General features: G+C 54.6%; 1 protein-coding gene and 1 long non-coding RNA gene across 36 annotated transcripts; one reads left to right on the forward strand and one right to left on the reverse strand.

Moving 5' to 3' along the window:
* Positions 1 to 194: 194 nt before the first annotated feature.
* ZNF335 (zinc finger protein 335) lies at positions 195 to 19,869 on the reverse strand. 35 transcript variants are annotated; one of them, XM_081561040.1, is made up of 28 exons: positions 19,802 to 19,869; positions 18,880 to 19,130; positions 17,367 to 17,607; positions 16,348 to 16,425; positions 15,795 to 16,100; positions 15,572 to 15,697; positions 14,579 to 14,725; positions 12,292 to 12,544; positions 12,035 to 12,212; positions 11,022 to 11,134; positions 10,207 to 10,225; positions 9,947 to 10,063; positions 9,782 to 9,858; positions 9,544 to 9,704; positions 8,581 to 8,813; positions 7,601 to 7,694; positions 7,380 to 7,474; positions 4,527 to 4,786; positions 3,308 to 3,419; positions 2,810 to 3,184; positions 2,006 to 2,148; positions 1,760 to 1,914; positions 1,515 to 1,618; positions 1,343 to 1,420; positions 1,020 to 1,103; positions 863 to 928; positions 700 to 781; positions 195 to 609 (listed from the first exon to the last, which is right to left on the reverse strand). In XM_081561040.1, the coding sequence occupies exons 2-28, from the start codon at positions 19,078 to 19,080 to the stop codon at positions 482 to 484; spliced, it is 4,026 nt and encodes a 1,341-aa protein (XP_081417166.1). In that variant the 5' UTR covers positions 19,081 to 19,130; positions 19,802 to 19,869; the 3' UTR covers positions 195 to 481. The 35 variants fall into 35 exon arrangements, 31 of the variants coding, with proteins under 31 accessions (XP_081417166.1, XP_081417165.1, XP_081417164.1 ...); XM_081561039.1 differs by having other exon boundaries at positions 12,035 to 12,215; XM_081561038.1 differs by having other exon boundaries at positions 12,035 to 12,215; positions 14,579 to 14,722; positions 15,572 to 15,700.
* A 312-nt stretch (positions 19,870 to 20,181) lies between these two features.
* On the forward strand, positions 20,182 to 25,394 carry LOC145533512 (uncharacterized). Its single transcript, XR_014074135.1, has 3 exons — positions 20,182 to 20,618; positions 23,216 to 23,681; positions 24,815 to 25,394. It is a non-coding gene; the product is annotated as an uncharacterized LOC145533512 (long non-coding RNA).
* Positions 25,395 to 26,267: the final 873 nt, after the last annotated feature.

Raw genomic sequence — 26,267 nt, forward strand, 5'->3', positions numbered from 1 at the left:
ACCAGGCCGCTGCCCCACGGGTCTGCCCTCCTGGGCCACTGTACTTACAGAGGCCGGGCAGGGTGCACCTCGGGCTGGGCAGCTCCCACCTCAGTCCCACCCTCGTGGGCTCTAACAGGCTCCTCTTCCTGCTTCCTAAGGCCTTGCCTGGTTCCAGCTGTAGCAGCACATGGACAAAGGGAGCGGGCCAAGGCTGGACTCGGGTCCCTTTATTGAGCCTGAGAGACCAGTAGGTGCATACCAACAAAAATAAATCTCTCCCGAAGCCTGCCTGCAGGCTGGGGCCCCCAGCATGCCCGGCTGGTGCCCATGGCAGTCCCCCAACCCCAGCAGCACAGGTTTGGCTCCCCAGGAGTGACGGGATGCTGGCTGCTCAGTATCTGGAGATCCTAGGTGGAGCAGGGAGGGAGTCCCCGTGGGCCCCCATCCCCAGCAGGGCGGGCCCCATCAACATCCATGGTCTGCGCTGGGCTCCTGGGGCTCAGTCATCGCTCAGGGTGATGACGTCGTATTCGATGCCCTGGTGCTGCAGCTGTTGGATGTGTTCGGGCACCGCCTCCGCCGTGCCAAAGAGGCCCTGGGCTTGGGCCATGGCAGCATCAGCCACAGCTGCCAGGGAGGGGAAAGGACGGTGACCTGAGGCCCAGGAGCGAGGCCTGGCTCCCAGGCCCCCAAGGCCCATAGGGTCTATTCCCATACCTGTGACAGCTGAGTGTGCCGCAGCCTCAAGCTGGGCCTGGGTGACCAGCTGCTGGCCTGGTGACACAGGCACATACTGGATCTGGAGAAGAGAAGCCGATGAGACACGGCCTTACAGGCCCCCGCCCGGGCCTCTGCCCCGCTGGATTCCCAGGGGCTCTACCTGGGACTCCTGAAGGAATGGGGCCCCTTGCTCATACTGGATGTGTGTGATCTGGCCCTCCTGTACCTGGAGAGAGGAAGCCCGCACACTGACCATGGAAGGAGGTGTCGGCTCCTCTCCACCCCGCTCCCCCGGCCTTGTCCCAGGCCTGGCCTACCTGGATGTGATGGCCCTCGGGCACCACTACGTATTCCTGGGGAAGGAGCTGCTGTACTCCGTCCGGGGAAATGATGTACTGTACCTGAGAAGGGAAAAGAGGCAGGTGCTGGCGGCCTGCCCCCCAGGAGTTCCACGAGGAAGGCAGAGCAGAGTGGCCAGGGACCCCCCCCCCCATCAGCAATGGCAACTGCAAGGATGGACCCCCAGAGGAATCGTTTGCAAAGTACTGTTCCCCCTCCTCCTGGGAGAACGGCTTGGGGGTGAGGAGGGTGGAGAGAGGATGGGCACCCCTGGCCCAGGTAGTCAGCAGCAGCAGCTCACCTGGTTATCAGATGTCACCAGGTGCTGGACCATCTGGCCGTCCGCTGTGGTGATCTCTTGGATGTAGGCGGCTTCCTCCTGTCGTGGCCAAGCCAGCTCTAGCTTCAGATTTCTGGGTGCCTTCACCCCTGTTCCCAACCTGCCAGTGGGGCCCCCAAACCCATGTTCTCACCTGATTGCTCACTGTCTGTTCTTGGGCCACAAAGATGTGTTCCTGGCCCAGTGCCTGTTGGAGCCGCTCCGGACCCAGGACCCCGTGACTGGACTGGAAGGCAGCTGGGCAGAGAGAAGGCGGGGACACTCGCTCAGGGGTTCCAGGGAAACCTGAAATGGCCTGGCTCCACCCCATCCCGAGGGTGCGCTCTGGGACAGTGGCTCCAGTCCCGGGTCCACCGTGGGGCCCCAGGCTCCACTCACTCTGAAGTGTGGCCAGCGTCTCATCATCGCTGTTGAGGATGATGGTCTGGGTCGGGGGCCGGGCTGGGGCCCGTGCAGTGGGGGCTGCTGTCTTCCTCCCATCAGGGCTGTGTAGCCGCTGGATGTGGAACTTGAGGTGCCCGTTGCGGTTGAAGCTGAGGCGGGAGGATGCTGGCTCAGGGGTGGTGCCCCCCACCCCCACTCCCCGCAGGCCCAGCAGCCCCGGTGGGCTTCGCCCAGCCTCACCGCTGGCCGCAGAGCTGGCACTCGAAGGGCTTCTCGTTGGTGTGGGTCAGCATGTGCCGCCGCAGGTCCTTCTTGTTCTTGGAGGCGAAGCTGCACTGGCTACACTGGTGGGGCCGCAGACTCGAGTGCTGTGCCATGTGGGCCTGCGGATGGGGCGGGGGCAGCGCTGCTCAGGACAGATGGCTCCCCACATACCAGACCTGTAACCACGGTCTGGTGCCGCTCTGTGGGCACTGGGGGAGACCCAGCTGGCTCCATCATAAGGTCGCTCAGAGAGCCTAGTCCCTGCTCACCCTCAGGTCACCCCTGTGAAACATACAGGCTCAAACAGGGGCCTCTGAAGGTCGTCCCCAGCCCCGACACTCTGGGTTCTGGGGCCCCCTCCCCTCACTGAGCTGTGTGAGGAGTCAGCACGCAGTCAGATCTGAGAACTGGTCCTTCTCAGGGGATGGAGTCCCAGGAACCTCCCTGGGATTGTGTGCTCAGTCTTCTGGATAATGCTTGTCTCCCCAGCTGCCTCACATTACCACCCCTCTGCTCCTGCCGACCCAGCTCAGCCATCACCTCCAGGAAGTCCTCCCAGCACCCCAAGTCCACGTGACTCATTCCTCGTGTGGGCGCGCTGAGTTCACCCTGGGGACACTGACAGGTGTTAGTCCCCGCCTGGTGTGTCTCCCCACTAGACTGAACTGGGGCCGTGCTGAGTCACCTCTGAGCCCAGTGGGGAGCAGAAGATCCGGCCTGGAGGGTGCTCAGTCAAGCTTTGTTACACAGACGGGGGCCAGCAAAGGAACAGGGACCTACCCGGACCTCGGGCCACTGGCGAGCACTGAAGGGGCAGTCAGGGCACTTGAAGGCTCCCGGCCCGGCGTGGGCCCGTTTGTGACTCTCCATCTCTGCTCGGCCGGTGAAGGCCTCGGCACAGATCTTGCAGGAAAACTTCTTTGATGAGGCAGTAGCTGCAGATGGCGGCGAGGGGGGCACTACCAGGCCCAGGGGTTTGCTGGCTGCAGGAGGTGGGGAGGCGGAGCCCTGAGGGTCCCTTGGCCGGTGGGTCCTGGCTGGAGCCGGGGGCTCAGGGCCATCTCTGGGCAGCCCCCCATACTGCAGGAGGGGCCACTTGGCGCCAGAGGCCAAGGCGTCCGGACTTGGGAAGGAGATGGAGCCATCTGCAGTCAGCTGTGGAGAGGGGCGGGGCGTGAGGGGAAGGGGCGGGGCCGGGGTGGGGGGAGGGACTGGAGGCAGGGAGGGAGGTGGGGGCGGTGGGAAGAGGGGGAGGGGAGGGGCCCCCTCCAGCCTCACCTGGATGTGGTGCAGCTGGGTCCCGTCGGCTGCCATGATGAAGTGAGTGCCAGCTTCTTTCAGGGTGTCACCCACGACCACGGCCTGGGCTGCCTCCCCCGGGGGCTCCTCGCTGTAGGCACAGAGGCCAGGAGTGGGGAGCAGAGTTCCCTGGGAGGCTGGCGGGCCATGGGAGCCCCTTCCCTGGGAAAGCCCTCCACTGCACAGTGGACCACAGCCACCACAGACTGGCCCCGGGCTCCTCCCTTTACCAGCTGGACCTCCGCTGCCTCTTGCACAAGCAGGGACCAAGTGTCCAGTGTACCATCCAGCTCAGCAGCGGTCATCCCCACCCCCTCACGGGCATGGAGTGATGAGATGAAGGGCTCCAGGGATCAAGCCCAAGTCTGACCAAGTGAGGCAGGAGGAGAAAGTGAGTGGCGGAGGCAGGGCTCCTGACTCCCATCCTGGCTGAACCTTTTGGTACTGGAATTCAGGGCTTCCTCCGATGGCCAGGGGTTCAGTGAACATGGAAAATGAACATTTGAGCCCTAGACTCGCTCAGCCTAGAAGAACCCAAGTGCAGTGGTGGGGCCTCTGATGTCGCTGAGGAGCCTGAGCATGTGACGAAGGTCAGAACTGGCCAGACCTCAGGCATCATCCAGAACCAGGAGCACATGGCCCACAGGCCAGGCTCAGACCCAACAGCGCGTCTGACCTTCAGGGAGCTACTGCACTCCCTCCTCACGTGTAAAGTGAGGGAAACACGCATCTCACAGGAGTGGTTAGGGGAGTCCACAAATGTCAGTTCAGTCGCTCAGTCGTGTCCAACTCTTTGCGACCAATGAATCGCAGCACGCCAGGCCTCCCTGTCCATCACCAACTCTTGAAGTTTACCCAAACCCATATCCATCGAGTCAGTGATGCCATCCAGCCATCTCATCCTCTGTCGTCCCCTTCTCCTCCTGCCCCCTATCTTTCCCAGCATCAGGGTCTTTTCCAATGAGTCAACTCCTCACATGAGGTGGCCCAAGTACTGGAGTTTCAGCTTCAACATCAGTCCTTCCAATGAACACCTAGGACTGATCTCCTTAAGTAGCCCTTAACCCAAGAGGGACACCATACCCCTACAGCCCAATCGTTTTACTGTATTAGCTTTACCTCCTGTGAACTAGGCGTGGGTGGGTGGGGTGCTCCCCTCACTCCCCTCAGCACACCTATAAACGGCCGCAGGGCTCACCTGTAAGGCGTGCCGGGAGTCGACGTGCCCTCCTCCACGGTGGGGGCCGTAATGACACTGTAGCCAGCCCCGCCAAACGGCCCAGGCGCCAGGGTGATCTGCTGCAGGTCAGGGGGGCCAAGCTGGCTCTCGGCGGCCATGCCGCCTCCTGGGTCTGCCATGTGGAGGGTGACCACCTGGGGAGTGGCACCTGCTGGGGAGGGCTGTCCCCCAGAGGACGCTAACCCTGCTTCCATGTCCTCTGACTTCACCACGGCCACCTGCAACAGCATGACAGGTGGGGTTGGTGGCAGGAACTGGCGTTCGAGGCCCTTTTCTATCTCCGGGCCTCAAAGCTTGCCCCCGCTCCAGCCGGACACAGTGCTGCCGCCACTCACGGACACAAGCCCAGTTGTGTGTTCCTGGCAACTGGAGAGAGACTTAACAAGGACGGGATACAGCACTACTGCCCCCTAGGGGCACTGGGTAATGTTTGGAGACAGTTTTGGTTGTCACAATTGGGGGGGTGGATCCTGGCCCCTGGCTGGTAGAAGCCAAAGATGCTGCCAAACATCCCATGATGAGCAGGACAGCCCCCTCGACATGGAATTATCTAGCCCAAAGTGCCATGGTTAACAAACCCTGAGGTAGAAGAACAAGTGACAAACCAGTAAGAAAAAGCAAACATCAGAGCTCGAGCTCACATCTTACTCCAAAGTCTGCTCCAAATGGATTAAAGATTGAAACGTAAGAAATAAAACTCAAGATCGATTAGAAGAAAATATGGGTATTTCTCTAATCCTTGGGGTGAGAAGACTTTCCTAATCATGACAAAAGATGTTAAAACTTAACAGCAACTCAAATCAGAAAATGAGACCAGAAAACAAAGACACCTGGGGGTGGGAGTGGTGTATTTAACAATGCATATTAGAAGTAAGAGGTGGAGTTCCCACACATACAAAGAGCCCTTTCAAAGTGATAAGACGACTAATAATTTACAAGCAAGTGAGAGAATAAAGTGGTCTATGAACATACAGAAACTCAATCTCTCTTGTGATCACAAAGTTATCAGTTAAGACCCTGACATCCATGTCTGTGACGCAGAAGAGACTGATAGACTGATGCACCGGTGAGGCGGTGGGGAAGCACACTCTAGTGGCAGTCATGTCATGACATATGTTTTCTTTTTTTTAATTTTTATTTATTTGGCTGCACCAGGTCTTACTTGCAGCATGTGGGATCCAGTTCCCTGACCAGGGATCAAACCTGGCCCTGCGCACTGGAAGTGAGGAGTCTAAGCCACCAGACCACCAGGGAAGTCCCAACATACCATTTTAGAAGGAGTCACGCTTGGGGTGGGACCCACTGATTCTGTTTCTAGGAGGCTTCTTTTAACCCCCCAACTAAAATACATGTTTATGAACACCTGAAAATACATGTTCACAGAAGCACTGCCTTGAGTTCATCAAACACTGGAAACCACGCATGCATAAAGGACTGACGCGATAAGCTTCAGAACACCCCTATGACGGAATGAGGTGGAGACGTCAGGAAGGAGTGGACACGTGTGTGCAGCCAGGCTGCAGAGGGAAGAAGAGCTAGGCTGTCCATAAGTGCAGATGCCATGACCCCACTTTTTAAAGATCGAAAGGCCTCTGTGTTACCAAGCACCTGGACACAACTCTGCAGAAATGCTTATTAACCTGTTAACAGTGGAAATGAAGGGGAGGGGAGGAAACTTAAAGATTTTCACCCTCTGAAGAGAACATTTCTTTACGCTCATTTTGGGTTTCACAAGCATATGTTTTTGTAATCAGAAAAACAAACAATGCAAAATGCATGATACTGGCATGAGAATGGCAAACAGATCAAAAGAAAAGACCTTGTCTAGAAACACAGGGAAATCTACTGCATGATAAGGGGATGTTTCAAACGACTGGGGAAATTAGAGGATTCGATCTACTGCACTGGACAACTTCTGGGAAAAAAAATAAAGTTAGTCCCCTACCTTTGTGCATACACCAAAAATAAATTCCAGGTGGAGTAAAGATTTAAGTGTAAAAAATGAGACTCTAAGAAGAAAATACCAATGAAATGTTTATATGATCTTGAGGTGAAGAGGCTTTTCTAAGGATGATACCACAAGAAAAAACTATAAAAGCTTGATACATTGAACTATTTAAAAATCTAAAACTTCTCCCTACCCCCAAATGCTACAAACTAAACCCTATGAAGATTTCCAGGTTCAAAACAGGCTCCCTCCTCCACGGAGCTCTGTGCCCCTGGCAGCATGTTACTGTTCCAAGTTTCTTGGAATTTATCATCTCAAACACACAGTCTCCATCCTTCCAAGAGGCTAAGAGACAGGAGATGCTGACAGACCTTCCCCTCCTGCGAAAAGCATGGAGAGGTGCCGGGAGGCGGCTGGGCGCAGCAAGGAGAAGTAAAGATGATGAACTTGGGGGAGGACGTGCTGGGTTTAAGGTGTGTGAACCCCGTGAGAGGTCAGAGCTGGAGAAAGCTGTGGGAGCCTTTGGCCTGTGGGAGGTGGCACGGAGTGAGGGCACTGGGCGAGCTGGGAAGCCAGTTCAGAGCCCCGAGCACAGAATGGTGCTTACTGCTCGGTGCGCTGGATGTCATTGGTGACTCCAGAGTGTGGAGTGGGAGATGGTCTGCCCTCCCTGGTCTCCTGGGGCCTCCCTGGCACAGCAGCCCCCCTCCCCTGCATCCACCCACGAGGGTCCAGTGGATCTGTCTCCCACTCCCTGCGAGCTCCCTGAGGGCAGGGCATGTCTGCTTCACCATTTGCCTCCGCTCCCAGTGCCCAGCACAGAGCTGATACCCAGGGTGAAGCCAGGCCGGGAAGGAGCTCACCTGCAGGGCTGTGCCACCCAGCTCCCTCTGAGTGCTCATGTTCAGCAGGAGGTCCAAGGCTGTCTGCGTGGCCATGGCTGTCGACTCCGCAGTCCCTGGGTCGGGGGGAACCTGAGCCTTAGAAAGGGCTGGAAAGCTGGCACCCAAGCCCCCTCCCCACCAGCTTCTGGCCCCCACCAGCATAAGCCCTGTCCCTGCTCCCACGCTCCCACAGAACTCACCTGGCTGATAGATGATGGTGGCACTGCCCAGGGTGTCAGAACAGAGCAGAGGGGGGTTCTCAGGGGACTGGAAAGGTGCAGCCTCGGGGGGGATCTGCCAGGTGGGAATATGGCCAAGGGTGACAAGAGGGCAGCTCAGATTCAAGTGTGTTCACCAAGCACCTCCCATGTGTCAGACACTTCACATCTATTGGCTTGTTTGATCATTACTCTCTTCAAGATATTTACCAGCTCCATGCTACAATGAGCTGACTAAGGTTAAGGATGCCCTGGCTAGTAAGGAGGAGAACAGGGGCTTGAAGACAAGGCTGGCTGACTCCAGAGCCCCTCTATGCTGTGCCAGCACATCGTGGTGGTCCATCTTTAGGGGCTAGGAGGGGGCAGGCAACATACTCAACCACGAGACTGTATTTCTCAGACTCTTTTGCAGCTGGATAAAGTGTGGCCATGTGGCTAAACAGGAGCTTCTGGTAAAGTTCATGAGGAAGATAAGATGGATAGATGGCAGGTATCCTTTTTCCTCTTCCCCCATCCCTTCCTCCTGCTTCTTGTCTGGGATGGTGAGGAAGGCTGGAGCTCCTGCAGCTATACTGGACCATGAGGCAACCACAAAAATGGGAATCATATGAGTAGGAAGATATATTGAGAGAGCTTGGTCCTTGATGAGTGACCAGGGAGCTGCCACATCAGCCCTGGGCTGCTCCCCTTTGGACTCCTTTTGTGTGAGAATAATAAACTATTACCACGACCTGGCTACTGATACTTCCATTCTCTATTACTAGCACTGGAAAGCCCACCCCTTCTCGGAGCTTAGGGATGGCATCTCTGTGCCCTCGGCCACCCTTCATCCCCGTCCAGGGAGGCAGGGCTCATTTCGTTGTACCTGACGTGCAGATGAGGATCCTGGGGCTGGGGGAGGCGGCGTCACATGGCCTTGCAGCCCATGTCCCCCACCCTTTCTACCCACTGCCTGCGCTTACCTCAGGAGGTCCTGGGGAGCTGGGGGGGGGCCCAGGGGCCGTGCTATGCTGCTGCTTCAGCTCCTCAATCTGCTGCAGAGAGAAGAAGGGGCGGCGGCGGGAGGGGGGCTCCTCGGGGTGGCGCCGCCCCCATTCCTCGAAGCTGCTGGCATGCCGGCACCGCACGTGCAGCCGCAGGTTCTTCTTGTGGCGCGTGCTGAAGTGGCAGTACTCGCAGGCAAAGGGCTTGGCCCCTGCAGGCACACCAGGAGGTGTCCTTGGAATCGCCCGCCCCCTCAGGGAACCCTTCTGTGACCCCAAGAACCTCTCCAACTGACTGACTCCCAGTACCGCACTCCCAAGTGCCGGGAAAACACGCTCTGTCCTTTCCGGCGGGCAGGACAGAAACCAGCCAGCTCTCCCTCTGTGCTCACGGCCCTCCTCCAAGCGCCCAGTTCAAGGTCACGTGACCACACACCTCTCTCCTGACTTGCCTCCCCACAGGGAGCCAGGAATCTGGCTAAGGGCACCCCTGGCTCCCTTTCTCAAACCTTCCCTCGTGTGCCTGCCAGAGGGCTAGGCACCAAGAAGAGGAGGCAACTTCTGCCGTCCATCGTCTATGGCTTCCTTTGATGAGGGCAGGGCCTATGTAAGATCTGTCTCGAGTCCCAGCGCCCAGAACGGACAGGGCTTAGGGAACAAATGGTTTTCTAACAACCACATGGTTGGCACTTCTGAGTCTCTCCTTGCATAGCTAAGAAAGGCTCAGAGGGCAAAGACTGACCCCGGGTCATACAGAGAAGAGCTGGCTGAGCTGGGATCTGAGCTCAGGTGAGCGACAGTCCCGGGTGGGGTGGGGTGGCAATTCCCTTCCACTGAAGAGCTGGGGCTGCTGGGGGACGGGGGGTGGGGGGGTGGCTAAGAAGACAGAGCCAAGCCTCCACCACGGGGCCCTGCTGTGTTGAGGGGCGGAGCCGGCCGGACCTGTATGCTTGACCGCCACGTGGGATAGCAGGAAGTCCTCTCGGAAGGTGCGGTAGGGGCAAAAGCTACACTTGAAGGGCTTGTCGCTGACGTGGGACAGCTGGTGGTTCAGCAGCGCCTTCTTGTCCTCGCAGACAAACTCGCAGAACTCGCATTTGAACCTGGAGGTGGCCAGAGGGGAGAGCTCGCAGCAGGGCGGGTGGGGCGCTGCGGCCTCGGGGGCTCTGCGGGGGCATACCTGCGGTTGGCGACAGCCTGGATGTGTGTGAGCAGGTGCATCTTGAAGGTGTAGCGCTTCTTAAAGGACTTTCCACACTGCAGGGGGTGGGGTGGGTTAGATGAGGGAGCCGCCCCCCTCCGCAGGCCCCCTTCACGCCCCAGCCCTGCACTCAGCTCCACCCACCTTGTCGCACATGTGGGGCTTCTCAGTGCTGTGTGTCTTCATGTGCTGAGTGAGTCTCTTTTGCATGGGGTAGACACGGCCACACACGGGGCAGGGGAAGGAGCTCAGCTTTGGGGTCTGGGAAGGGGCAGAAGGGGCCGGGTGGACAGAGAAAGCAGGCAGAGAGGGTGAGCCTGTGCCTGAGCCTCCCGCCCCTGCCCCTCCACCCCAAGGGCAGCCCGCAAGCAGGCGCCCTTCCCAGGCCCAAGCCCCCGACTCACCGGGTCTGGCCTCTTCTTTCTAGGGGAGAAAGACGCAGGAGTCAGACCATCACGTGCCCACGCCCACCCCAGACCCTCTCCCATTGACCGGCCCCAGTCTCAGCCCTGATCCTAGCCCCCTTCTGTGAGAACAGTGTTCCCCGACTGGAGCTCCCTGAAGAAAATGTGAAGAGCTGTGCACTAAGTAAGTTCTGCAACTTAGCTTTAGGAACAAGTCATTCTCTGTCACAAAACACATTTGTGTTTAAAGACTGTGAGAAATTATGCAGCAGGAGAAAGCTGCTGAACCAGGTGCTTATTCAACCTGGTGTCCCTAATCTTACGTAGACAAAGGACTCCTCCTCCCTTTTTATTTATATTTTTAAAGAAAAATCTATTAAGAGGGAATCCCCTGACGGTCCAATGGTTAGGACTCGACACTTCCACTGCTGAGGCCTGGGTTCAATCCCTGGTCTGGGAACTAAGAACCCGCAAGTTGCGCCAAAAAAAACAAAGAAAAAGGTGTACAGAGAACTGGCTTTAGATCCTTTTCTGAACCCCTTTAGGTTACCCTTTAGGTACACGATTTCCTTTAACCACCTCAACAATGATAGTCCCCAATTTACAAAGCTCGAAGCAGGAAAGAGACTGAATAAGAGAGCGAATAAGAGACCTCTAGGCGCCCCCGCTGCCCTGTTCTGAGCCAAGTGATCTGGGATGAATTGTCCTGCCGTTCCCATGTCTGTCATGTGCTGCGAAGGGGCTGACTCAGAGCAGGGGCTCAGTACGTGGGAACTGGGGTCACCCTGGGCCTCTGCCTCCCCAGCCCTACTGACCGATCCCGGCTGTGCACGGCTGCATGCCGGATGACGTCCTTCCGGTAGACGCTGGTGTAGCTGCATTTGTCACACTTGTAGGGCTTACTGCCCACGTGGTTGAACATGTGCTCCTGGGAGACAGGCAGAAGGACAGGGCTGGGGCACAACCTCCCTTCCTGCCCACCGGCCCTGTGCCTACAGCCTTAGAATTGTCCCTCCCCAATGCACCCTGGAACAACCCCCACTCCCTGCCCTTCCTGCTGAGGTCCAGAGAACAACCTCTAGGTCCGGTCTGAGGGAGGAGGCACCATGTGCACAGAAAGCACAGAACTCGGGCCATCGGAGCTCGAGGTGGAGCGCTGGCCCCAGCCCCCACGACGGCCAGTTCCGCCACACACTGGCCAAGCCAAGCTGTAGCTTCCTGGGTCAGTAAAACGGGACCCTTGGACTCTCCCGGTGGTGAAGTGGAATAAGAATCTGCCTGCCAATGCAGGGGACACACATTCAGTGCCTGGCCCAGGAAGGTTCCACATGCCATACAGCAACTAAGCCTGTGTGCTGTACCTATGAAGCCCGATGCCTAGAGCCTGGGCTCCGCTCACCGCAACTAGAGAAAGCCTACACAAAGCAACGAAGACCCAGCGCAGCCAAAAATAAAAAAAATAATAAAAAAAATGGGACTCTTGACACTTATGACCTCATTGGGCTACACGAGGATGACATCAGAGCATCTACAAGGTACAAGACAGGCTCAGGCTGCGGCAGGCCCACAGGCACCTCTGGGTAGATGATGAAAAGGACCTGCTGGAGACTTTCTAACACAGTGAAGGAGATTAAAGCAGTTTTCCGGCCACCTGCCAGGTGTGCTGGTGGTTAAGCAAATCTGAGACATGATGCGACTCTGCAGTGTGCAGCCTGCAACAGGACACCCTCGGCTTGGAGACGGGGCAGGAAGGTGCCTGTCACCTCCACTCCCCTTCGGGGCCTTCTCCTATCCAGCGTCCCTTCCTGCCTTGGTCCCTCTGGCACACCTTGAGCGAGGACCAACGGCGGGAGCGGTAGCTGCACTGCAGACACTTGAAGAGCTGGGGGTTGCCGGCCTCATGAGAGTTGACGTGGAAGCGCAGATCCTCGTGGGACAGGAAGCGGGAGCCGCAGATGCGGCACAGGAAGGGCCGCAGGAGTGGTTTGGGTGACTTGTAATAGTACCTGCTAGGAGGATGTTGGAGGAGGTCTGGAGGGGCCAGGCTGCCACCCCCAACCCTCGCCCTCATCTCTGTGCCCATACTTGCGGTATTTCTTGCCAAGGAAGCGCCTGGAGGGCCGACCACGGCGGCGAGGCAGGGCGTCAGCCTCATCCTGGTGGGACGATGCCGCATTCCTCGCATCTGACTGGCTCACACCGGGTTCCACGGGGGCCCGGTTGGCCTTGCCCAGGGCCACCAGGCGTCCCCGCCCCGAGGAGCTGGGTGCCTCGGGGTCTTGTGGCTCCAGAGGGCTCTGTCCACTTTGTGAACTCACTAGAGGCTCTCCTTCCACACCTGCCATGGACACACCAGGACAGATGTGGACAGGTGTGTCAAAGGTCAGCCAAGATACACCCCCCCACACACTGTCACAGACCACTGATGGGCACAGCAGGTTGCAGGACAGATGCAGCCAGCCATGATTAGACAGCAGGGTGGACACACGTCCCCTCCTGCAGCTGTCAGCACTGCATGCCTTAAACGAGACAGTCTGGAGCAGCACTGGGAGAGCTGGGACCTCCTAGCCAGAAGACCTGCCTGTAGGCTGAACTCAGTCACCAACTTGCTATGTGTCCTCAGGCAAAGCCCCGCCCCTCTCTGAGTCTCCTTTTCCCCCATCTGTCAAAGGGAGGTAACTGTTGCTCTAGTGACCTCACAGGGATATTCTAAGGTCTGGGGAGCAACAGCAACATTTAATCACTGGTTTTCCCGAGGGAGGCTGGGAGGCTGAAGAGCAGATGGGAGGGAGGGAGGAGACATCACGGCACACAGTTGCAAAGCCTCTGCCATCAAAACATCTGAATACATTGCCTATTCAAAAACACTAACAGTATTTCACTGTAATGTTTTAAAAATTCAAAACATGTTAAAAAAAATTCAAAATATGTTACGGGAAATGCTGGTAACATCTTGTTTCTAACAGGATATTGAGGTATATTCACTTGTGGAAATTCACTGACCTGGGTAAAGAATCTGGCCGCCAATGCAAGCTACACAGGCTTGATCCCCGATCTCGGAAGATCCTACATGCTGTGGAGCAACTAAACCCGTGCGCCACAACTACTAAGCCTGTGCTCTAGAGCCCAGGAGCCACAATGACTGAGCCCACATGTGGCAAGTACTGAAGCCCGTGAGCCCTAGAGCCTGTGCTCCGCGATAAGAGAAGCCACCGCAATGAGAAGCCTGTGCACCACAACTGGAGAAAAGCCCCCGAAGCAACAAAGACTCAGTACAGCCAAAAAGAAATACATAAAGAAAATTTTTAAAAAAATTCACTGAGCTGTGCAGTTAGCATACCTGTGTTTTCCTGCACATATACCTCAGTAAAAAGTTACTTTAAAAAGACTAGGGACTTCCCCGGCGGTCCACGAGTTAGGACATGGTGCTTCCAATTCCAGGGGTGTGGGTTTCCTCCCTGGTTGGGGAATTAAAAGTCTCACATGCAATGCTGCTATACTGCTAAGTCGCTTCAGTCGTGTCCGACTCTGTGCGACCCCACAGACGGCAGCCCACCAGGCTCCGCCGTCCCTGGGATTCTCCAGGCAAGAATACTGGAGTGAGTTGCCATTTCCTTCTCCAGTGCATGAAAGGGAAAAGTGAAAGTGAAGTCACTCAGTCGTATCCAACTCTTAGCGACCCCATAGACTGTAGCCTACCAGGCTCTTCCGTCCATGGGATTCTCCAGGTAAGAGTACTGGAGTGGGGTGCTATTGCCTTCTCCGCACATGCAATGAGGCACATGCAATAAGGTGTAGCCAAAAATGAAAAAAAAAAAACCAAACACTAAAAAAAAATATAACCACTCCTCCACACACACAACTGCATGTACAAAAACCACTACCTCGTTATTTCTGGCAGGTCTATTTAAGCTTTAAAACAATCCTAAGAGGCAGGTACTATCTATCACCTGCATTTACAATAAGGGAGGGGGAGATTCAAGAGGCAAAGCGACCTGCTCCAGGTCTAGCTGGCAGGAGGGAGACCTGGCATTCTGTCCATGGGGTCTCCTCTGCCCCTAGACTGTCACGCTCCATGTCTGTGCTCCTCTGACATCGTCTCAGACCTCAGACTTATTCTCGTTTTAGTAATAATTAGCTCAGTTGTAAATATTCCAACTTCCGTGCTATGACAGCTTTCCACCAAAAAGCCTTATCAGACAGCTGGTGTATCTTAACCCTCGAGCTTGGCAGGGGAGGGCTTTCCCCGTCAACAGGAGGCCAGCAGGTCATCCCGGTGGGTCTGAGACTTGCTGTTTTCAATGGCACACTCTGTCCCCAGGCTCTACGGAAGCAAGCAGGGAACGAGGCCACCCCTGGGCCCCATTCTCACCATCTGGGAGATCCAAGGTCTCCAGGCGAGGCAGCTTCCGGGGCCGGCCAGGTCTCCTGCGGGGTCTCAGGGTACTGGGAGTGGGGCGCTGGGGCCGCAGCTGCCGGCTGCGGGGCTCGTCGTCTGCAGGGTTGTAGTCGCTGTCTTCTGTGGGGAAAGGAAGAGAAGGAGGGCCACAGCCTTGACCTTTCATCCCTGACCCCTTGCCAGCTTCCCTGGAAAGAGGCCCACTTCCCCATCCCTGCCTGCTCCTCCTTCCAAACCCACTAGTGATGCCTCCTCCAGGAAGCCCTCCTGATGTTCCCCTGGCTGACTGTCAGTACTTGTCTTTGAGGCCCTGCAGTCCTTTCTCTGGACCATTCTTAACACCTACCATTAGCTCATGTGTACATCAATGTTAATCAGAAAAAAAGTGCCCCTTCCTCAATACACTTTATAATCATTGTTTAGAAAAAAAGTATCTAGTCATTCAAGTCTACAAAGTATGACTATGCTACTCATTAAAGGAGCCGCTCGCCGTATGTGACTCTTGAGCGTTCAAAATGTACCTAGTCTAAACTGAGGCATAATTAAGTATAAAATACACGTCAGATTTCCAAAAATTAGAATGAAAAAAAGTAAAAATAATTTGCTAATAATTTTTTATAATGATTGCATACTGAAATTAGATTTTAGACATAATAGGTAAATAAAATATATGACTGACTTTAAATTCATCTTTTTACTTTTAATATAGCTACTAAAAAAGTACACACGTGGCTTGCATTCTGTTTCTGCTGGACAAATGGGACGTGACCCTTAGACACAGTGCTGTTTTTCAGTGCACAGTCTGGACAACTGCACGTGAAGTTCCTGGTCCCAAAGCCCCAACTCCTCTTATGCTGGAGGTGCTCCTGGCTGCGCCTGTGCCAATTCTCTTCCCCGGCCCTTCACGTGGGCACGAGGGAGCTCAGTCTATGCAGACGTGGAAGGGCAGCAGGTCTGGGGGCCTACCCTCCAGGTCATCGATGGCGCCAGCATCTATGATGTCATCGTCATCTTCCTCCTCTGGGCCCTCTTCTTCCTGGGGCTGGGCCGAGCTGCCCCACTTGCGCGGACGCCCCTTCTTACCAGCTGCTGCTGCTGGGGGTGGGGGAGCAGGGTACAACGAGCTTGTCAAGTCTGACTCTTGGCACTGCATGTGTGCAGGCGGGCAGGCCAGCCGCTATCAACGCACCTGGGCGGAAGTGCCGCTCCCGCATGTGGCGCAACAGCGTGGCCTTGGTGCTACTCCGGTACTGGCACATCTTGCACTTGAACTGCTGCACCACCACCACCTCCATCATGGCCTCCAGGCTCTGCAAGTCCGGCTCCTCGGTGCCAGAACCCAGGGGTGGCTGCGCCGGGGAGCTGGGCCCACCTTGCGCTTCCTCCGGTGGCTCCAGGCACGTGGACGTGGATGTGGGGCCATCGGCCAGAGCCTCGATGGCTGCCAGGCTATGGGCCAGGGTGGAACTGGACATTGGTGATGCCATGGGGGCACCTGGTGGGGGTGGTGGTGAAGGAATCAGAGGGAAGTGGAGAGGGAGGCTGGCCATGAACTACCGCTGCCCCTCCCAGGCAAGCCCAGGGGTCCTAGAACCCACGCCCCACCATAGTAACTGTGAGGAAACTGAGAGGCCAGGGGCAGCGGATAACCTGCCAAGATCACACAGTGAGTCTGTGGCAGAGCCTGCCTGTCTTACCCCTGCCCACAGCAGGGCTCCCTGGGCCTGGTGCTGGGGTCTTACCATCGTCTGGTCCCTGCAGAATCAGGTACCGTGTGGCCTCAGCCCCGCTGCCCTCAGCACTGGTCACGGTGATGCAGCCTAGGCAGAGACAGGAGGACAGGATGCCCAGCTGATAAGGACAACCGTCACACCAACACTCACTCTGACTCACCCATGCATCTGTGAAATCAGCTGCCCCGTTACCCACCTCCCGTCCAGGGCAGGGCTGTTGGGAGGTCTGGTATGTGTGACATGCTGGCCCAGCAGCCAGTCCACAGCTGTCTGCCTATAACCACTACACCTGGAAGGTCTCCCTCTTTTCCTCTCCAACCTTCTCCATGGTTAAGGCCCAGCTGCTGCACACTTTCTTAGGACTGGCTTTGGAGACCATCCCAGGGCCTTTCCAAGTGCTACGACCCTTACACAGATCACTGTTAGTAGAAAGTAGTCTGGCAAATCATGAGCACCAACTCTGGAGTCAGGCTGAGCTTATGGCCCAACACTTGCTGATGACAGCTGCTATGTTGGTTTACATCCTCTGTGCCCCGGCGTCCTCATCTAGACTGTGAGAACAATAATAGCATGTACTTTTTAGGGTTACTAAGAGGATCAATGACCTACTACTGCAGGTAGAGTGTTTAGAACAGACTCCAGTGCAAAGTCAGGTATTTTGTGCTTAATCACTCAGTTGTGTCTGACCCTTTGCGACCCCACAGACTAGAGCCCACCAGGCTCCTCTGTCCATGGGATTCTCCAGGCAAGAATACTGGAGTGGGTAGCCGTGCCCTTCTCCAGGGGATCTTCCTGACCCAGGGATCAAACCCGGGTCTCCTGCACTGCAGGAGGACTCTCTACCATCTGAGCCACCAGGAAACACCCCCAATGTCAGGTAAATCCTCACGTCATTTAGCACTATGAGATGGGATTACTGCTTCCACATTCCAAACTCAGAGTGATAAGGTTATCTGCCTGAGTCTGCACAGCTGGTTCTGTAGGGAAACGCTTGAGGGGCAACTCTTGCCCACCATGGCCTGACTCACTCCGGATGAGGTCAGGCCCGATGGTGGACTCGATGATCTTGTCAATGGCCGAGCCCAGGTCCGAGGAAGAAGCCGTGCAGTCGGACACCAGCGTGTTGGGGTCTGGCAGTGCACTGGAGTGCACCAGGGCTGGGGGGCCGCCCGCCACCCCTGCCACTGGCCCACGGGAGACAGAAGACGAGTCAGGGAGGTAGCCATGGGGCAGGGGGTCTGTGCTGGAGCTGCTCTCAGATACCTCCTCCTGGGGGTCAGGAAACAGGGAGAGAGGAAGCTTAGGAGCCAGGGATGGGGCTCCTTAGGGGCCCAAGGACATGGTGAGTGGAGCCACCCAACGCTCTCATCCACACAGAAGACCAGTGGGAGAAGCCCTCTGGTCACGGAGCCTCCCCAAAAACAAGCCCCAGGGTCCCTGGGTCTGATCAGGTATAAGGCCCCACATCTCCTGCCCCCACACAATAGTCAAGTGAAGCTATTTTCATCATGCTGTCAAATAAGCTGTTCCTCTGCCTGAAACACTTCATGGCATCACACCATGCCTAATTCCTACTCAGACACTCAGCTGGTACCTCGCCTGGGAAGCTGATCCTGACCCCCAAGGACAAGTTAGGACCCCTCTATCCTCAGCATTTAGTTGCCTGTGTCCCCCCCATCACTTGATGGTTCACTCTGCAGTATTACGGCTCCCAAGTCAGATTCCATTAGGGCCAGAACCACATCTCTCTTGTCTCTTGCTGTAACCCCAGGGTCGAGCTCAAACTGGGCACATGCTAAGTCCATCTCTGCTGAACCAATGAAACCCATGCAGCTCCAAAGTGGAGGCTGTTATTGTGTACCTCTATGATGTGATGTCCTGAAAATGATCACTATCTGGCAAATAATGACAATGGTGAGGGTGTGGATATTTACTGTTTATCACATGTTGAGCTCCGTGTTAACTGCTTTGCATATATTCATTTAACCCACACACACAAAAAAAACCCCTTACTGAGGCAGACATTTATTATTCCCACTTTACACATGAGAAAACTGACAGCTAAAGCCTGGGGAGCTTATCTAAGACCACAGAGCTAGGAGGCTGCAGAGCCACGAGACTATTTTATAAAGCGTTTCCAAGAAAATATTTGGTGGCAGCTCACAACATAGCACCCTCAGGAGAAGGTATTTCTGCTCCATTTTACAGACAGAAGACTGAGGCTCCACGAGATCTCCCAGTCAATCAGCAGAAGAGCCAAGATGTGAACCAGGGCAACGGTGGAGAGCGCAGCCCACAGCCTAAATTTGAATACTGACTCTGTGCCCGTTTGCTTCTCTGTAAGATGTGGAAAGAGTGGTATGTGCCTTACAAGGTACGAGGTTTAAATGAGAAAACCCATGCTAGGGGCCTGGCATGGGGCGTGGGTCACAGTAAATCATAAACCAATTATTAGCTACAAGCAAGTCTGCTGGCTGCTTCCCCCTGACTGCCAAGCACTGCTGCCTGCGGTCGCTGCCTCCACCCAAGCGCGGTCCATACCAGCAAGCTGCTGCCGCGGTCCGAGCTCTGCCCCACGCCGGAATCGTCGGCCTCCGCTGGCCCCGGGGCGGCCGCGGCGTCGCTGCTGTCGGCCGACACGGCTTCCGATGTGCCCACACCCAACCCGCTCTCCGAGGGCTCCTCGGGCCGGCCAGGCCTAGGGGCCGCGTCGCTACTGCTCTCCACCTCGTTTTCCTCCATCGGCTCGGGGGGCTGCCTGACAGGGGGGCCCAAGGTCCGGAGCCTTCACTCTGTGAGAGCAGGTGACCGGGGCTGGAACCGGTGGGCCTCATTCCCGGTCCCCGGGGCCCACTCAGCTGCGCCCATGTGCCCATTTCGCAGATGCAAACACTGAGTCGCCAACGGGGCGGGGCTTTCTAGGGTACGGCGACGGATTGCTTCGGGAAAACAGGACCAGGAAGCCTTGCCTCCCAGTCTCCGGCCCTTCCCTCATCCTCCGGAGGATGGTCAGTGGCGGGGAATCTTGACCCTTTTCTCCTCCCCTCCATGATTCCCGCAGAGTGCTTCCCTCTACGGGCCCCCTGTGGCCTCAGTGGTTCAGCCCTCCGGCCCCCGAGTCCCCCCGGGTGGAGGGTCGGTGGTACCGCCCGCAGGCCCCCTGGGTCAGCGGCTTGCTCCCCCCTCCCCTGGCGCCCGTGTGCAGAGGGCTGACAGAGACGGTCCCGGGGCCTGGCGACTCGGGGCTGTCCCCGGCGCTGCCTGCGCTCCAGGCCCGACGCCATCTTGTGGCGGCGCCGGGTTTCCGCTCAGGCAAGTGCGAGAGCGACTAAAGGGCCTGGGACCCCGGGGCCCTGTTCGGACAGCCCCGCCGGCCCGGGACCACGCCGCCGGGTCTCCCCGCAGTGTGCCCCTACTTCTTGGCAGGGTGCGGTGTGGCGACCTGACTCTCCCCGAAGCTCACCTGACGCTTTCGTAGCGGTATTCCTCTCCGACTCCGGCATCGACGAGGTCGCCATCCTCTTTCCCCCCGCGGCGGAGGAACCCATCGGCCTTACGAAGGCCGGGACTACTTCCTACGCCGGTCCGGAGAAAGACAGGCTTCCAATGTGCTGGAAGGTGGCCCAGAGGCCTGAAAATCATAATAGAGTCGTAAGAGAATCTGAGATTTTATATGTCGCTTAGTGTGAGTGGCAGAATCTGCTATGGTTAGGGGCTACTTTATCTTAGGGCGGAGGAACACAGAGGAGTGGCTATGTGACGTCATACGGGAGGTCCCTTCCCTAGGCCGCAGGCCGGGGCGCGGCTGAGTCTGGCCCCACTTCCGTAGGCGTGGCTCCCGGTGACCTGGCCACGCCCTTCCCGGAACAGCTCAGAAAAACGTGAAACGGAGTGTTTGGTTGGTGAGAGACAAATAAATGTTACCGGACGTTTCGCCTGCCTTTTTAGCGGTTACTTTACGCTTTTCATCGAACCCAATCAGATCCTTCCCGATTAGGTTTGACGTGTCCTGGGAAGAGGGAAGCGTATAATCCTTGTTTTACAGATGGGGAAACTGAGGCCCCGAGATGGGAGGTGACTGATCCAACCTCACGTCAAGTAGAGGGGATGCAAGCCCCGATTGCTGGAGTTGGGGAAACGGAGAAGAGTCAATGCCCAGCCCTTGCTGAGCTTTGTACACATATTTGTTATATAATGGAGCCGGAAGTGAAGACATTCTCCATATTCTTCTCTGTTCAGTGTAGATGGTGTAGATGTACTGTCTGCCACCTTTCAGAAAGGTATGATCGCTCTTCTGATGCCCGAAATGCCACTTTTGGCAATACCCTCTGTTTAAGCCTTTTTAGCATTTTGCGCAGAAGCCTGGCGCCGGGGTTTGCCCCAAAGTCTCTGTGTTGCATAAGTTGCTTTCGTCAATTGAAAAATACAAATTTGCCAGGGGGGTGGGGAGGGGGAGGAAATGTAAAAAAAACTCGTGCAAAAAGTTTAAAAAGACAGGGTACTTTGAGCTGTTACGATCTGTTTTACGCGAGTATGAGGGCGTTTCCCTGGTTCTTTCCTAGGAGCAGGTTTTGTTAAGGGGAATAGAGCATGAGGTCTCTGGATTGGCTATGCCCCCTCATTCCCCCTCACCCCCATTCAGCAGAACCAGGCTCCCAGAGCAGCCCTGGAGAGCTGGGTAAACACGGGCAAGACAGCAGGTTTGTTTTGCACCCACTAAGCAGTTTTCCAACGTGGACCTGATTCCTCAGCCCTGCAGAGCCACCTCCAACCCCCCACCCCCACCCCATCCCATGTGAGTAGGATGTTTCTTGCCTCCAAACAAGTCACCTCCCTCAAGGATGTTGGAGGACTCAAGAGGACGCCGTCCATTCTCATCCCCAGCTGGACTAAGTCTTCATCCTAACCTTGGCCTTTGCCCCAGATCACAAGATTGCAGAATGTCATGATACAGAAAGTAATAGCTTCGTCATGGAGCTCAAGACCACGGAGGGAAAGCTCATGGCCCAAGGTCATGACTCTTTTGCCAAAAGTTTTACTATTGTTTTAGGTTCAAAGTATTCATTAACAAAAGAAACTACCTGTCAGACACACAATAAGTAATATCAATATTTTATAAAATTTCAGTATCCAGGCTTTAAAAGAAATAGAAACAATAGAGCAACAGCACTTTCATCACCAAATTGGGCCAACCAACATCCAGACTTAGTACTGGCAAGTCCCTCATTAATAGCAATCTGGAGTCCCAGTTGGGAAAAGGTCCTGGGTGGTGCATCCACCCCCTGGGAGAGACTTCAAACTGCAGTTTCAGGGGTTCCCCCTTGTAACCCCGGGCTGCAAACTGATAGCACCATCCATTTGCGTGGAGAAATGCAACTCTGGTTTTACTTTAACCTTTTTTATAATGCTGTTTCACCTTGTGAGTCTTAGGATTTTGTTAGACCCCAGGGTGATTGGCCAGACCTCCAGGGGCTCAGTTGACAGACCCACTCCTTTTCTTATCTAAAGTCCCGCCTGACCTGCTGTGTTTGCAGGCAGGCATGGAATCTGAGCAGGGTCCAGGCAGGTCAGAAGCAGGTCAGAGGCCTGCTCTCTAACTTCTGAAGCCTGAACAAGACTTCCTCCATTTTAATTTTCCTACCAGACTCCTTGAAACAATATATCAGAATTCTTCCATTGTGAAGACAAAGAAGACAATCTGGTTTTCTGACTACCAATCAAGAGTTCTCATCAGAACATGCAGTGTGTAGTTTTGGCCTCAGCTTTGATGGGACGATTTCTAGAAGCAGTGATGGGGCTCTGGGTCAGGACATTCAAGTAGACCATTGAGAAAAATGCTGAGGAGAGGAGCCAAGAGGAAAAGAAGAGGGAAAGCACTTTCCTTGTGCATCTAACTCAGGCCAGGCAATGTGCGTGTGCTTTGCTGCATCACAGTACCTTAAAGAAGCTGGGGTTGTTCTAGTCTTCCACTGTAGAGAGGAGGAAGCTGAAGCTCAGAGAGGGAAAGTGACTTGTCCGAGGTCATACAGCCTAGAGGATAGAACTGGCATATGGGTGCAGGTCTCTCTGATTCCAAACTCCAAGCAATTTAGGTACCACATGAGGCATGACAAAGCTATGACAAACCTAGACAGCGTATTAAAAAGCAGAGACATTACTTTGCCAACAAAGGTCCGTATAGTCAAAGCAATGGTTTTTCCAGTAGTCATGTATGGATGTGAGAGTTGGACCGTAAAGAAGGATGAGCACCGAAGAAATGATGCTTTTGAACTGTGGTGTTGGAGAAGACTCTTGAGAGTCCCTTGGACTGCAAGGAGATCAAACCAGTCAATCCTAAAGGAATCCAACCCTGACCCTGAATATTCATTGGAAGGACTGGATGCTGAAGCTGAAGCTCCAATACTTTGGTCACCTGATGCGAAGAACTGACTCATTGGAAAAGACCCTGATGCTGGGAAAGATTGAAGGCAGGAGGAGAAGGGGATGACCGAGGACGCTAGATGGTTGGATGGCATCACTGACTCAATGAGCATGAGTTTGAGCAAGCTCCGGGAGTTGGTGAAGGACAGGGAGGCCTGGCGTGCTACAGTTCATGGAGTGTGAAAGAGTCGGACATGACTGAGTGACTAAACTCAACTGAACTGATGAAGTATGGCTATAATAATAATGCTTGAGAAACTCAGTGCCAGTGATTGTATTAAGCACTTTACCTATATTTATTTAATCGTCACAACTACTCTATGAAGTAGTTGCCATCATTATTCCCATTTTAGATATGAGAAAACAGACACAGGACAATAAAGGAATAGAAGGAAGGGTGGAACTGGGATTGAGAATCAGGCAATCTGGCTCTAACCTCTAATTTTTTTTTTGGCAGCATGCAATCCTAGCCTCTGGACCACCAGGGAATTCCCTACCTGGTTCTTAGACGATCCCATCCTAAAGGAGATCAGTCCTGGATGTTCATTGGAAGGACTGATGTTGAAGCTGAAACTCCAATACTTTGGCCACCTGATGCGAAGAGCTGACTCATTGGAAAAGACTCTGATGCTGGGAAAGATTGAAGGCGGGAGGAGAAGGGGATGACAGAGGATGAGATGGTTGGATGGCATCACTGGCTTGATGGACATGAATTTGAGTAAACTCCAGGAGTTGGTGGTGGATAGGGAGGCCTGGCGTGCTGCAGTCCATGGGGTTGCAAAGAGTCGGACACGACTGGGCAACTGAACTGAAACTGAACTGAACTCTCCTTTCCTGAGCCAGGCAGTGTAGTTACTATTTTCCTGTTTTACAGAGGAAAAAACTGAAGCCCAGAGAGCAAATAACTTGCTCAGGATCACACGGTAAGTTTCCTGGTCTAATGGAGAGAGCTGGGATTCTAGGCCAGACCTCCTGCAGCAAATAACAATCATATTAGCAAATGTTTACTGAGCACTTACCAAATACCAGGTGCTTCCTATGCATTTTAAACTTGTAATCATCACAACCAGAGATCCTCAATACTCTCAGCTTTCCCAGGTTGCAGAGGAGGACACTGAGGCTTGGGAGCAGTCAAACCACTCGTCCAAGGTCACGCACTTGGTCAGTAGAGCTGGAGTTCAAAGCCTGGTCTCGTGACTTCCAGCCCAGTCCAGGGTTCCTTCCACTGTGCTAGGTGCCCCAGGAGGGCAGCACAGCTGGGGGCAGGCGGTCAGCAGGTGAGTGCCCTGGGGCACCTCTCTGCCTTCTCTCTCTGTGTCATTGCCATCTATGGGTTTAGTGAAACCTGTTCTTGAAAGATCTATTTATAGCTTAAAACCGTACCACCACTCGGGATAATAAGTCCCTTAAGTTGACTCCTCATGATGTAGATTAAGGATTCATTTTATTTGTCCTAAATCTTTCTCTGTCAGGATTAGATGGGGGGAGGAGGAGTGGGAAAAGGCCCCAGGCCCAGAACACTTATTAAACAGGCCCTAGTGGAGAAGGCAATGGCACCCCACTCCAGTACTCTTGCCTGGAGAATCCCAGGGACATCGGAGCCCGGTGGCTGCCGTCTATGGGGTCGCACAGAGTCGGACACGACTGAGCAACTTCACTTTCACTTTTCCCTTTCATGCACTGGAGAAGGAAATGGCAACCCACTCCAGTATTCTTGCCTGGAGAATCCCAGGGACGTCGGAGCCCGGTGGCTGCCGTCTGTGGGGTCGCACAGAGTCGGACACGACTGAAGCGACTTAGCAGCAGCAGCAGCAGCAGTCCAAATAGTGTTTGCCTGATGCTGGCAATTCCTGAGACCCAGGCAGCAGGTGACATTTATGCACACAGCTCATCTGATCAGTACAGAGACATGAGGGGTAGGCAGTGCCTGGATTTTCATGTCTTTTAATCTGCCTTGTTTCCTGTGAGCTTCCCAACACTTAGCACAGTTTTGTAGTTACAAGGAATCTACCAGATACTTATTTGTGAAATGATCGAATGAACCTCCATTTTATAGATGAGGAGACAGAATATCAGAAATCTAGCTGGGAAAAAAAGACGGGAGCCAGAAGATTCTAAAGAGGGAATCTGGGACTTCCCTGGTGATCCAGTGGCTGGAACTCCTCGCTCCCAACGCAGGGAGCCTACGTTCAATCCATGATTGGGGAACTAAACTAGATCCCACATGCCGCAACTGAGAGTTCACATATGACAACCAAAAAGAACCCAGCTAAGACCCGGTGCAGGCCTTCCCTGGTGGCTCATTGGTAAAGAATCCGCCTGCCAATGCAGGAGACACGGGTTCGATCCCTGATCTGGGAAGGTCCCACATACTTCAGAGCAGCTAAACCTGTGAGCCACAACTATTGAGCCTGTGCTCTAGAACCCAGGAGCCAAATCTACTGAGCCCATGTACTACGACTACTGAAGCCTGCGTGCCCTAGAGCCCCATGTTCTGCAACAAGAGAAGCCACCACAATGGAAGCCCGTGCACTGCAACTATAGAGTAACCGTTGCTTGCCGCAACTAGAGAAAAGCCCGCACAGCAACAAAGAACCAGCACAGCCAGAAGTAAATAAACAAAAATTTAAAAAGGAGACCTAGTGCAGTCAAATAAATTTTAAAAAATAAATATTTTTAAAAAGAGGGACTCTAATCTGGAGGATTTAGAAACAGTTGTTAGAAGGGCTGAAGGAGTGACTAAGGGAAATTGAAAACCTGAGATGAGCAACACAGGAAGGCCATGCCCTCCCCGAGGGCCAGCATTATAAAGACAGGAGCTGGCACCACCTAGACCAGGAACTGAGGGCCACCCAGAGAAGAGCGGGGACCACAGGCCTTTCTAGCAGGTTCTACAAACATGGAGGAGAGACTCTAGCTACTGAAGTCATCCTCTCCCTTCCCTCGAGGCAGAGAGAGATGGGATTAGACACTCTTTTCCCTTCATCTTATTCTCTGATCTCTCGCCACAGCTTCCCGTTGGCTGAACAGAGCCAGAAGCTAATTAGCAAGGGAGCCCAGAAAACATGGTTTGCCATATGAAGTGGAATAGGAGGACAGAGAATGAATTTGAAATAAACAGAAAAATTGACTCAGTAGTCCCACACCTAGGACGAGGCCATGATTTATGTGTTGTCCGACAAGCTCCCTTCCAACAACTCCAAATGATTCTCCTTGGTTCTTCATCTTTCCACTTCCAGCTTAAGTATCACTGCCTCCAGGAAGCCTTCCAGGACTCCTTCCTGTAGTTACTATCTCCCTAGTGTCAGTTCCCCTAGCACACACTATGTGTCACTGTCTTAACATATACCACAGTGCGAGGTGGTCAGTTACCCACTGGCCTCCTCAGTACATTGAGCCTCTCAAGGCCAGACCTGAGTCTGATTTCTTTCTCTGTTGGGAAGAAAATGGTTGTCAAATGAGTCAGCTCTCCGTAGGGGTGAAGTGGGATCTGGAGTCAGGCCAAACCT

This window comes from Giraffa tippelskirchi, chromosome 13 (genome assembly GCF_054371585.1).
Source record: "Giraffa tippelskirchi isolate mGirTip1 chromosome 13, T2T-mGirTip1v1.2.pri, whole genome shotgun sequence".
Classification (NCBI taxonomy): Eukaryota; Metazoa; Chordata; class Mammalia; order Artiodactyla; family Giraffidae; genus Giraffa; species Giraffa tippelskirchi.